Here is a 13,193-nt window from a genome sequence, read left to right as displayed (position 1 = left end):
ATAAATAATACCTGAGTTAACAAAAATTAATAAATAATATAATATATTAAATAATATAATAAAAAAATAATGCAAGGTGAAAAAAAAAATTTGCACCATGGTAACGACAGCACCAATTGATTGATGGGCAGGAGAACAAACACACACTAAACTCACAAGAAAAAATACGGAGACAGACAAGACAGATGCCAGTAATGCAGACCCTGCTAAAAGCAAAATGCCATTAAATCAAAAAGTGTTCAGTCTCTGTGCTCACTGTCTAAAATCTTAATCTGTGATTTATCTTATTATTCACTGTACTTTATTGTTAATATTCAACAACCAAGAGAAAATAATTTAATGTTTGGGAACATTTTAATTAAAATAACCTACAACATCCTGATTGCATATCTCTGCATATGCCCTTTCATAATGGGGACTAACTGTCCTCAGATTTAAACAGTCACATTAAATATTAGGCCTGTCTGAAAATGGCATACACTTGTCATCAATTAAAGTGATTAACTGTTTTTAAAATAATATCGAATGCATTGTATGTACCTTGTACAAGGTGGTATCAAAAAGTTTTGCGACTAGCTATGCTTACAAGAAAGTACCTTACCTTCAAATTAGTTATTTTGCACAACAGTGTGGTCCCAGCATTACTGCCACTTCTGGAATATGTCCTGGAAGTGTTTTTTTTTTAAGCACTTTTTACGATTTGTGCTGGATCTCTGCAATGGTGTAAAAATGGCGACCTTAGAGCTTGATCTTCAGCTACGGGAAGAGGGCGAAGTCTGCAGGAGAAAAATCTGGTGGGTATGGAAGTGATATCATGTGGATTCTTCTCCGACGATCATCATGGACAAGTTGCCGAATGATTTCGACATTTCCAGGTGTTGAGCTTGTGGATGTTCTTCCTGATCCCTCATCATCTTCCAGTAATGTTCTTCCACTCTTGAAGTGCGTGTGCCACCTTAAACAAATCATTGCAGAATTGTCATATGTCAAATGTATGTCATGTCAAATGTCTCTGGGCAGAACTGAGAAGACGAAGAAGACTGGGGAACCGAGCTGGGGCTCTGTGTCGGACCAAAAGGAGACTGTAACAAATTCACTGGTACCGCACTGTAAGAAAGATAGACAGGGAATACCAAGCAGAGCTTTCTTTATTCACTTTCGTTTTCACCCTGGCGCTTTTCTTTTCAGTACTTATGCCAGGGCTCACCCACACACACGCGGTTCAGCAAGCTTTTCCTTTTTGACGTTCACTGGCAGTCCTTCCCGGATCGGCATGTCTCCTTCAGCGTCTGCTCGTCTCACTCGCGGATTGGGCCACTTTCTCTCTTAGCACCCGCCCAAATTTCCTCGCGATCTGGCCCACCTTTTCTCGCATCCACCCGAGTTCACTCACCTGATACAGAGACATTACAGACCAACTCTCCCATCCATCATGAAGGGTAATGTGAGAACTCGACCCAACAATATGGACGAGCTAACCCAGAATCAGAGGGAATTCCAGGAGGGTAGCATCATGCTGTTTTTTGGAGTCATCACTAATCAAGCTAACACCTGATTCGATTGTGGGTCTGGATGGATTTTAACTACTACACCCAGTTAGAATGATGGAGAGCAGTAAGAGAAAGGGAGGAGGGCTGGCAGTTTTTGTAAATAATAGATGTTGTAAACCTGGTCACATCACAATTTAAAAAGCAAATCTGCTGTAAGGAAATTGAGCTGTTAGTCACTAGCATGAGGCTGTACTATCTGCCCAGGGAATTCTCGCATGTTGTCGCGATAGCTGCACATATTCCCCACTCTGCTGACGGTGAATCTGCATGCGATGTCCTGCATTCTGTTGTTAACACAGAGCCCAAATGCCCTTCTCTACATCTTTACATCTCTGGAGAGTGTAATCATGCCTTTCCATCCTCCACTCCTCCCACAATCACCCAGTGTGTTTCATGCCACACCAGAGACAATAAAACACTGGACTTATTCAATGCCATCTCCAAGGAGGCTTATAGTTCAGCACCCCTACCCTAGAAAAAAGATCGGACCACAACCTGGTTCATCTCCTACCTGTGTACAAACCCCTTGTATGCACGTAACGAGCTGTCTCCCGCACAGAGAAATTGTGCAATCCACATGGGGAGGTTATTGACAATTTAACAGACTGTATTATGGACTATATCAACTATCTAAACTGTGTTCAGAATACTGTACCCACCAGGACTGTACGGTGTTTTCCCAAAAACAAGCCATGGATTAATACTGCTATATAGACTATCCTTAAAAAGAAGAAGAGGGTTTTCAAATCAGGTAACAAGGAAGAGCTGAAAACTGTCCAGAGAGAACTAAGATAGATCAGAGAAGGAAAAGCATGGAGCAGAGGATCAGCTGCAGCAGAACAATGTCAGCAGTATGTGGAACACACCTAACCATTCCCCTCCCTACCAAATTCCCCTAGCCCCCCACTCCAGCCACTACATACTGCCCCTCACAGAGCTCATGTAAGAATAGAGCTCAGGAAGATCAAGGCGAGAAAGGCTGCGGGCCCAGGTGGCATCAGCTCCAGGCTCCTTAAGACCTGTACAGACTAGCTGTGTGGCATATTGTTGTACATGTTTGGTCTGAGCCTAAAGCTCGGGGAAGTGGTACAGCTGTGGAGGACATCCTGCATGGTACCTGTACCAGAAACGTCATGCCCAAAAGACTGGGGAATACAGACCAGTAGCACTGACCTCGCACCTGATGACGTTGGAAAGGCTGATGCTTACTCATCTCCGTCCTCTGGAGAGCCCATCGATGGATCTACTTCAGTTTTCCCACCAGCCTGGCATTGGAGTGGAAGACGCTGCCATCTTCCTCCTAAATAGAGATTGTCTATTTTCTACCTGTCTACCTGGATAATGGATTACTTAACAGACCGACCAGAGTATGTGAGGACTTGTGACTGAGAGTCACACATGGTTGTCTGCAACAGTGGAGCCATGCAGGGAATGTGGACTCTTAAAAATAGGTGGGTGATCTGAATAACAAAATGGACTGGACAGATATTACTGAGGAAGGAACTTTACAAGAAAGGACAGAGCTAAAACTTTCTGCTGAGGAGACTAAGGTCTTTTGGACTACAGGCAGAGCTACTAAAGACCTATTTTTTTTACACTGTGTTGGCCTCAGCCATCTTCTGTGGTGTGGTCTGCTGGTGCAGCATCATCTCTACTGCAGACAGGAAGAGACTGGACAAGCTGATCGTGAGGCCAGCTAAGTCCTGGGGATTCCCCTGGACACTGTATAGGAGGTGGGAGAAAGAAGGGATGGTAACTAAACTATCATCATTGCTGGAGAATTACTTTCACCCCCTGTATAAAAGTTTCCTCTCTGAGCAGCTCCTTCAGTGACAGACTGTTTCATCCTAAGTATCTAAAGGAGCAATACAGAAGGTAACACCATGAATCTAAGTTACAGAGCTGCTCCCAGTGAACCAGTCACCATAATACACACTGTTATTGTTGTTTTAACTGTGCAATAATAATAATAACAAATTTTTGTGCAAAAACTGTGCAATAACACTAATTTAAACAATGTTTGTGCAATGTTACCTATGTGCAATATGTTTGAAAGGTTTATTGGTGGTCTCTTTTTCTTTTGTATTTATACACTGTGATGTATATACTTGTATTGTGTCTCTACTATTTATATATTTGCACATTTCTTATCTTTGTCCACTGTGGGACAGATAAAGGTATACCTATCTTAACAGCAATATTGAAGGAACTACAGGAATTTCTTGCAGGCACTGGTCACTCTTTGCATGTGATTACCATCTCCTTTATTCTGCACAAGTCTGGGCTGTGTGGTAGACAAAGGCAAAAAGAAAGACAAAAACAGTTTCTGGCAAGAAAGAATATGCAGGCCCATCTGATTTATGTCTAAAGATTTGTTAATTCACCCTAAACCATGTGGGAAATTGTGTTATGGTCTGATGAGACAAAGGTTGACCCTTTTGGCTGTAATTCTAGGAGTTATATTTAAACACATCAAAATGGCTCAGCCAGAGACCAGGCCTTAATCCCATTGAAAACCTATTGAATGACCCAAAAAGAGCCGTACACTGGAGTTCCCCCCACAATTTAAAGGAACTTAAACGTTTTTGCAAAGAAGAGTGGGATAAAAGTTAAGATCTCTAAGCAACATTTTTATGTGTATAGTGCTTTTAAAAATGGACAATCTTAAAGCAGCTTTACACATGAAATGCCTAACAAAAAATTTATAAGATGTTCTTTATAACTGTAAGTTTGTCCCTAATGAGCAAGCCGGTGGTGACTGTGGCAAGGGAAAAACTCCCTGAATGGCACAACGAACATCTACTGTATTGGTCGGTGTTGCAATGTCACTTATTTCAATGTTTGCTTATTATTGCAAGACCCTGTGTTTCGATGAGTTTAAGTACCTGGGGTCAACAGTACAAAGTAACGGAGAGTGTGTTAGAGAAGTGTAGAAAGTGCAGGCAGGCAGGGTGGAGTGTGTGGAGAAGAGTGGCAGGAGTGAGTTGTGATAGAAGGGTATCTGCAAGAGTGAAAGGGAAAGTTTGTAGGACTGTGGTGAGACCTGCTATTTTGTTTGGTTTAGAGACAGTGGCATTGGAAGCCGAAAAAAGAAGTGTTATCTTGTGTTTATTTGTTTTATGTAGCACAATTTTAGCTGGTTAATGATACAAATAATTTAATATAACTTCTTGGTTCATTTGGGGATATTTGATAGAAAAAAAAAAAGTTTTTTTTTCCGTCAGTTGGAGTAAGACAGAGTACATATGTGTGAATGAGAGGGAGGGCAGTGGAGTGGTACGGTTGCAGGGAGAAAAGGTGGTGAAGGTGGATGAGTTTAAGTATCTGGGATCAACAGTGCAAAGTAATGGAGAGTGTGTCAGAGAAGTAAACAGAAGAGTGCAGGCAGGGTGCAGTAAGTGGAGAAAAACATTCTTTGCAAAAAAAAAAAAAAAAAGGGCAATGCTGTGCAGTAAAGGGTTAACAGAAATGCCAATTATTTAATGACGATATTTATAGAATTTTGTACAGCATACAAAATCATCACACAGCACACAAAATTTGTCGACCAAGCTAGGGCTGACCACCTTCCTCTGCAAAGGTATTGTGCACCTTTGACTGGGAGACCCTAATCTGACAGTTTTGCCAACTCCACCTCCAGGACCACCACACTAAAGACTGACAATGACTGAATCCCTATTTGCTTTAGAGGTTTATGTAAGACAATCTACCCCCCTCCCATCCTCACCACCTTTTACCTGGGGATGGATGGATGGATGGATGGATGGATGGATGGATGGATGGATGGATAGATAGATAGATAGATAGATAGATAGATAGATAGATAGATAGATAGATAGATAGATAGATAGATAGATAGATAGATAGATAGATAGATACAACTTTATTGTCATTGCATTGTACAGGTACACAGCAACGAAATGCAGTTTGGCATCTACCAGAAGTGCAAAATGTAGCTATCGTGCAAAAGTGCAGATAAATATGTAGCATATTTACAGCAAGTGATAAAGTGATAAACATGTAAACGTATGTACAGTGAATAAATATAAAGGCAGTAACAGTGCAGAGATGTGTGAACCTCATTAAGAATTAAAGAAAAAGGAATATGTGAAGGTTACAAGATTATGGCATTTAAGAATTAGCAAGCTAAATAACCAGTCTACTATATATATATATATATATATATATATATATATATATATATATACACACGCACACACGTTATATACACAAATTAATGAAATGTTGGGCAGAATGTACAGTAGGGATATAAAGATACATAGATAAATATAGTGCAGATGTAATGAGTAATACAAAATTTTTTAATATGTACATGTATAGTACAGAGGTTATATACAGTGTTTTGTTTTACAGTGATCTAGCGGTGTAGTGTAGAGTTCAGTGGTGTGATGGTGGATGGAAAAAAACCTGTCCCTGAACCTGCTGGTTCTGGTGCGTAAGTTCCTGTATCTCCTTCTTGATGGAAGGAGGTTAAACAGTTTATGACTGGGATGTGAAGAGTCCTTGATAATGTTGTAAGCTCTGCGCAGACATCTGCTTTGGTGAAGGTGTTCAATGGCAGGTAGTTGGGTGCCAGTGATGCATTGGGCAGTTTTGACCACCCTTTGCAGGGCTTTGCGTTCACACACAGTGAAGCCTCCGTACCATACAGTGATGGAGTTGGTCAGGATGCTCTCAATGATGCAGCGGTAGAAACTCGTTAAAATCTCTGGGGACAGATGAGATTTCTTGAGACTTCTCAAGAAGTACAGGCGTTGTTGTTTTTTAACCAGGGCTGAAGTGTTCTGCTGCCATGACAGATCCTCAGAGATGTGAACTCCCAGGAACTAAAAGCTAGAGACTCGCTCTATCTCAGTTCCATTGATGTTGACTGGTAGATGTCTCCTGCTGTTAGATTTCCGAAAGTCCACAATGAGCTCTTTGGTATTTGTGGCGTTGAGGGTCAGGTTGTTGTTGGCACACCATGCTGTCAGATTACAGATCTCTTCCCTGTAGGCCGATTCTTTGCTGTTGTCGATCTGGCAGACCACGGTGGTGTCATCTGCATACTTGATGAAGATGTTGGAGTTATACAGAGGAGCACAATCGTGGGTGAACAGGGAGTGGAGTAGTGGGCTCAGAACACAGCCCTGCGGGATGCCAGTGTTCAGAATGAGGGTTGAGGATACCTGTTTGCCCAACCTGACAGATTGAGGTTTGGTGGTGAGAAAGTTTAGAATCCATCTGCAAGTAAAGGTGCAGATACCCAGGTCACTGAGCTTAGTGATCAGTACAGTGGGGAGGACTGTATTGATTGCAGAGCTAAAGTCAATTAACATCATTCTGATGTAGGTGTTGCGTTTATCCAGGTGGGTGGGTGCTGAATGAAGAGCTGTGGAAACTGCATCCCCTGTTGACCTCTTCGGGTGATAGGCAAACTGGTGTGGGTCCAGTGTAGGTGGTAGGCTCGCAGTGAGGTGATTCAGGACCAGTTTCTCAAAGCACTTCATAGCGATGGGGGTGAGTGCAACTGGGCGAAAGTCATTCAGGTATTCGGCAGCTAAGTGCTTAGACACAGGTATGATGGTAGTGGTCTTCAGGCATGTAGAAACCGTGGCCAATGCCAGGTTGAAAATGTCAGTGAAAACCTGTGCCAGTTGTCCAGCGCATGCTCTGAGAACACGTCCCGGTATGCCATCCGGGCCAGCTGCATTGCGTGCATCCACTCTGCTAAAAGCTGAATATACATCCATGGTTGAGAGTAAAAGTGGGCTGTAAGCTGTAGAAGAGTCTGTGGTTGAGGTCAAATGTCCTGTGCCCTGGTCGAAACGAGCAAAAATCGATTTAGTTCGTCTGGTTGGAAGGCACTGCTGGTTGGTTGAGCTGTGCATTTGTAGTCTGTGATGGTCTGAATGCCTTTCCACATGCGTCTGGGGTCAGAGTTGTGGACGTGCTCTTCTATCTGGAGTTTGAATGTGAGTTTTGCTTTCCTGATGCCTCTTTTCAGGTTGGCCCTGGCTCTGTTGTAGTCCTCTACATTGCCAGATTTAAAGGCAGCATCTTTTGCTTTCAACAGGAGACGGACTTCAGAGTTCATCCACGGCTTCTGATTAGGGAAGCATTTCACGTGTTTGACGGTAGTGACATTGTCAATGCACGTGTTGATATGGTCCAAAACAGATGAAGTGTAAATGTCGATGTTCGTATGAGAGTCTAGAGTGGCCTGTGAGGCAAACATGTTCCAGTCAGTATCCTGGAACTGTTGCTGTAGAGAAGAAATGGCCCCCTCAGGCCATGCTTTTACTGTCCTCATAGTTGTTTCACCCGTTTGATCAGTGGTGTGTATTTGGGTAGCATGAACAAAGAGAGGTGATTAGACTGACCCAAGTGGGGGAGGGTAATGGCTGTGTATGCCCCAGGTATGTTTGTGTATACCTGGTCCAGTGTTTTGTCCCCTCTGGTAGAGCAGGAGACATTGCGGTAAAATTTTAGAAAAACAGATTATATTTTGGAGTGGTTGAAATCTTCAGCAACGACAATAGCTCCTTCGGGATGTGCAGACTGCTGTTTGCTGATAGCTGGGTGCAGTTCCTTCATAGCTAGTTAAGCATTAGCATCCGGCGGAATGTACACCGCAGTCACAACAATGGCTAAGAATTCTCTTGGTAAATAAAAGGGTCTGCATTTAATCATCAAATACTCTAAATGAACAGAGCAATGACTTTCAGTAACAATAGAGTCCGTGCACCAAGAGTTGTTAACATAAATGCACAGACCTCCACCTCTGCGCTTACCAGAGTCCTCTGCCGTCCTGTCCGCCTGAAAAACACTGCGACCCCTGAGTTCAATGGTGCTGCTGGGAATGTCGTTGAGCCATGTTTCGTAAAAATCATGACATTACAATCCTTAATCCGTTTGTGTGATGTTATCCGGAGCAGCAGCTCATGCATTTTATTTGCGAGAGACCGTACATTAGCAAGGAAGATGCTTGGAATTGATGGTTGATGCGGGTTTAGCCTTAGCCTGGCCCTGATGCCGCCTCGCTTTTACCCCTCCTTTGTTTATGTTCTCGGCACCGCCGCTGTGGTCTCGCTGTCGGCCAAAGCTGGATTAGCGGTCCGCGGTGTTCGGGCGATTTCCCGAGGGAGTTCAAAGTCCGTTAAAAGCCCATATCTGTAATTGTGGCCGATATCTAATAATGCTTGTCAGCTGTATAAGATGTGTGCAAGCCTGTTCTGAATGAATAAACTTGCTGTTGATGGAAAAATTGCTTCAAAATCGCAAAATCTGGAGAGACGCTGGGCCTCGCTTTGCGCACGCACCGCCATCTTGGTCTAACATTCTGACTGATACAGTCTGACAGGAATGATACAGTCTGACTGCCTGTCTCATTGCATTTTTTGGGAGCTGCATGGCCTTTTAAAAATGGGAAATTTGGCCTCTCTGCCAACAATTGCCACATTCCACAACAACTGCTGCATTGCTACCATGACGGGGCTCACTACTGTTGCACCTGCCATATAAGTCAGGTCACTAGCAAGCCCAATAAGGTGATTCTGCCTGTTTTGCTCCAATTGATTCCAGTTTAAGCAAGCCTTCTAAACATATGTGAGATTATTGCATTGTCAAGCCTTAGTAAGAAAATTGCCATTTAGAAATTTTTATGTTCATTAAATACACAATACAATGAAATTTAGTTGTCAGGCAGCTGTCAGGCAGCAACAAGGTATAACCGGGTTAACTTGGCATAATGACAGAGTAGAGGATCCAAATTCAGGCTTTATCAAGGGAGTGGTTAAAAGGCAGGGTGGACAACAAATGGTAATATCCAAGGATAGATAAAAGGGTAATCCAAAAAACAGCCAATGGTTGAGGCTGGGCAGCAAACAATCATAAATGAAGTAAACAGTCCGAGGTCAAACGTGAAGACACTAGAACATAAAAACATGGAAATGTCGGCATAAACGAGACAAACAACCTGTTAGTATGTTAATACACAGCCATGACTGAGTGATTGTATCTTTCTGCTGGGAACTTGAAGGAGTCAGCAAATAATTGGGAACTGCAGACCGAAAGGACCCAATTGTGGTGGTCATGACGAACTCTGGTGGTGAAGTTAAATTCTTTAACTTTATTTAAATTACTTTCAGAGTATAATTTATACTGTATATAGTATATAGTATACTATCATATGCTGATCCGGGGACGTACCAAATTATTACAGCATGGTATAGAAAGAAGCATTTGCCTTTAGCTATAAGGCTTGGCTGGCCGGTTGCTTTGGCTGTTGGGTTTTATCTGTGTTTTTTGGCCAGCCAAAATATTTAGGGAGAAGTTTTTTGATTGCCTTTCTTTTGCTGGTTACATTTTTAATGGTTTTCAGTTTACTGATTTACTGTCAGTTTTGGTTTGCATTAGGTTTGTCTCTGAGCAAGCTGCGACTCAGTGAGTCTCATTCCACTTGTTCTTGTAGTCTCTCAAATACAGATCTGGGAATATCTGCCACACAGACACCAAGATGTGTATGAAAGATATCCACAGTTTAATAATGCATATACAGACCTCTGTTAACACTGTAAGACTATTGCCTATTAACACAATTATGTTTGTGGTACATCTATCATAAAGATATGACAGTCACAGCATAAATATGTGAGGAAAGATAATAAGATGCTGCCATAAAAACTAGGTAAATTACTCTGGGTAGAAAAACTGAATAAATGATTTGGAATATTACCCCTATAAGAATAATAAAGCGTAATAAGAGTCAGGTTTTAGAGGATCAGGATAGTATGCAGGATTATAATTATGCAGTTAGGAAATAGCATGCCGATAATGCATTTTGAGTAAGCGGTTGCATTGAGACAAAACAATGTTGAATACAAGTACAAATACAGGGCCCACAAAAGCAACAGAGTACCAGGATAAAAGTAACAGGGACAATCATGACTACAGTATGTATGGTGTAAACCAGCTAAACTATCCCCACAGCCAACCTCATGTCTGTTCATCCTTATTTATTTGTTTAGACATCATGCCCATTTCATTGAGAGCTAGAGAAATATTACAATTGTCAAGCTTAAGTTCAGGAAGGAGAGGAGGAGGATTAATTGTGCAAAGAGAACTGACCATGCCAACATGATTCTGTTATGTCGAACCTGTACAATTTTAACCCTTGCCATTAGGCAGATTCTTTGCAGACAGTTTGCAAAACAGTTCAGAAATCAGGTTGAGAAGAACAAGTTTCAAACCAAACAACAATGCAATTTTGTGGTCTTCACTGACACCAAGATACCCAAGAAATCATCTAGTATCAGCTAGGCTACTACATAGAGTACTGTATGTGTATGTGTAAAAGTGTGAAGGACAGGTGGAGGAGCTGTTTTAGAGTCTTGGTTATGCTCTTCTATAGAGAATGATTGATGTGTTGAACTTCCTATAGATGTACCCCCTTTAGGTATGGTTGTGCTTACCCGCTACAGATCACCTCAAAGTAGGGAAGTTTGGTAGTTTTTTTTTGGTGACCTTGGAAGTAAATGGAGTGCTTTTGACAGTGAAATGCCAAATATAGGAATTATTTCCTTATTTAGAATTTTCACTACTGTTTTGCCATTTTTCTTAGAACATGGAAAAGCTTCTACCCATTTAGAAAATCTATCCACTACTACTAGAAGAACTTTCAACTTTCCTATTGCAGGCATGTTTGTAAAATCAACCTGTAGTGGCTCAAAATTAGAGTATTCACAATCATCCTGAAAATTAAGAAGGCACTGCAGGGCAGTGGCAATAGAATTATTGGATGAGGAAATTCTCAGTGGATAACAGGATTGTTTTATAACCTTGGTGGCACTGTGCAGTCATGTGCTGCTTTTGGAGCAGCTCCTATGGCTCAGGCATTTCATTCTCATTCTGCATAAATGTTAATTGGTCTGTTGTTCTGTCATGTTATAATTAGGAAGTGGGCACAAGCACCAAAAGATTTAAATAAAGAGTGCACACATTTATATACAAAACATGTACATATACATATACATGTGACATGGTTTCATGATGTGCAGTGGCTGATAGATAATGAAGTTTATAACCTAACACACACAGAGAAACAACTGCTTTCCAACTTTGCACTAGAAACTGCTTCTAAGGTCACAAAAATGTTTACATAAACAATATTTATTATTATTTGGACAATGCCTTTGCACTTTATTCCTGATCCACATTAGCTGTATTTACCAGTAAGCATTGCACTGTAATTTACAGTTATCTTGTTCTTATTGTACTGTGTTGTGTTTTTTACATAAATGTTTGCAAATGTGCACTTATGTAGTCCTGTGTGTAGGTCTGCTTATGTCTTAGTTCTGTGTGGTGTTTTGTAATTCTATGTTGTCTAACATTGTTTTCTTTCATGTGTGTAATGTACTGGTTAAAATGACAATAAAGTCACTTGACATAAAAAAAAAATAAAAAATTCAGGGACTGTCTTTTGGAGGTGCATCGCTCCAGTAAATTTTCAGAACACTGAAGCTAATGGTGGCCCAATTTCTTACTGACCAGTTAACGGTGTTTTTTCCTTTAATTTGTCACCCATACATTTGATAAGGGCTTGTGCTCAATACAAATTGATTTCAGTTAGAACTGCACACCATCTCCACACTACACTTGTTTGCTGCATGCTTGGCACTTAAAATATTCAGTAAACATTGATGAATAATTTTATAATTCAAACACCCCCACCCCATTTTTGTCTGCCATTGTCTCTCACTTTGTCTCACTTTCTCTTTCTTTTTGATTACACAGCTCTTTAGAGCTGTTCTTTGCCAGCAGCCAGAACACTAAGCTACTCTATGGTGAACCACCCAAGTCACCTCGTGCAAGCCGTAAGTTCTCCTCACCGCCTCCACTGGCACTTGGCAAGACGTCTTCTCCAAATAGGCGCCGCAAGCTCTCACTCAACATCCCCATCATCACAGGTGGCAAGGCACTGGACCTTGCTGCACTTACTTGTTCTTCCAATGGATACGCCAGCATGTACTCAGCCATTACACCTTTCAGCAAAACCACATTGGATATTAACAAGCTCTATGTGTCCAGCCCTATCACCAGTAAGATCAATGATGAGGCAGAAGGCAAATCTGAGCGAACAGAAGAACCCTATTTTGCTAAACAGGGTAAGTGTGTGTGACCGGGCAAAATATCTCTAGCTCTTTACTTACAGATAAGTTACCTATTATGTATTGTGTATTTATTGCAAATTGATCTTACAAATCAGATATGCATCAACAAAATGTCTTCACGTGATTATTGCATGTGCTTAAAAATGTATACTCCCACTTTATACAAAATATCTTGAATACATTTTTATGAATACATTATACAATCTATAAAAAAACAAATCATAACTTTTTTTTAAACTAATGTAAAGTTGAATAAATAAATGGATTTATTTCTGTAAACCTGCTCTTAATCTCTTTCTGCAAAGCTGAAATGTCGATTGGTAAAAATCGCAGACAACAAAATTGTTCCAGTTTAGCAAATATTATTTTCTTATTTCTTATGCCACAAAATATAGAAAATGGCTATTAATACCTTCTACCTTTACTTTTGTGATCAAGATCTTAAAATTGACATATTTCATGCTGAAAAATG

General features: G+C 41.0%; 1 protein-coding gene across 6 annotated transcripts in view; it reads left to right on the top strand.

Annotated features, from left to right (window-relative positions):
- rasgrf1 (Ras protein specific guanine nucleotide releasing factor 1) overlaps window positions 1-13,193 on the top strand; it is a 188,324-nt gene that overhangs the window by 104,148 nt on the left and 70,983 nt on the right. For all 6 annotated transcript variants that reach the window (XM_083552609.1, XM_083552606.1, XM_083552605.1 and 3 more), the window contains one exon: window positions 12,345-12,715. In XM_083552609.1, the coding sequence (XP_083408735.1) occupies window positions 12,345-12,715 (371 nt within the window). The remainder of the gene's footprint in view (window positions 1-12,344; window positions 12,716-13,193) is intronic.

Source organism: Silurus aristotelis (assembly GCF_946808225.1).
Source record: "Silurus aristotelis genome assembly, chromosome: 10".
Lineage (NCBI taxonomy): Eukaryota > Metazoa > Chordata > Actinopteri > Siluriformes > Siluridae > Silurus > Silurus aristotelis.
This window is presented reverse-complemented; position numbering and strand designations above follow the sequence as displayed.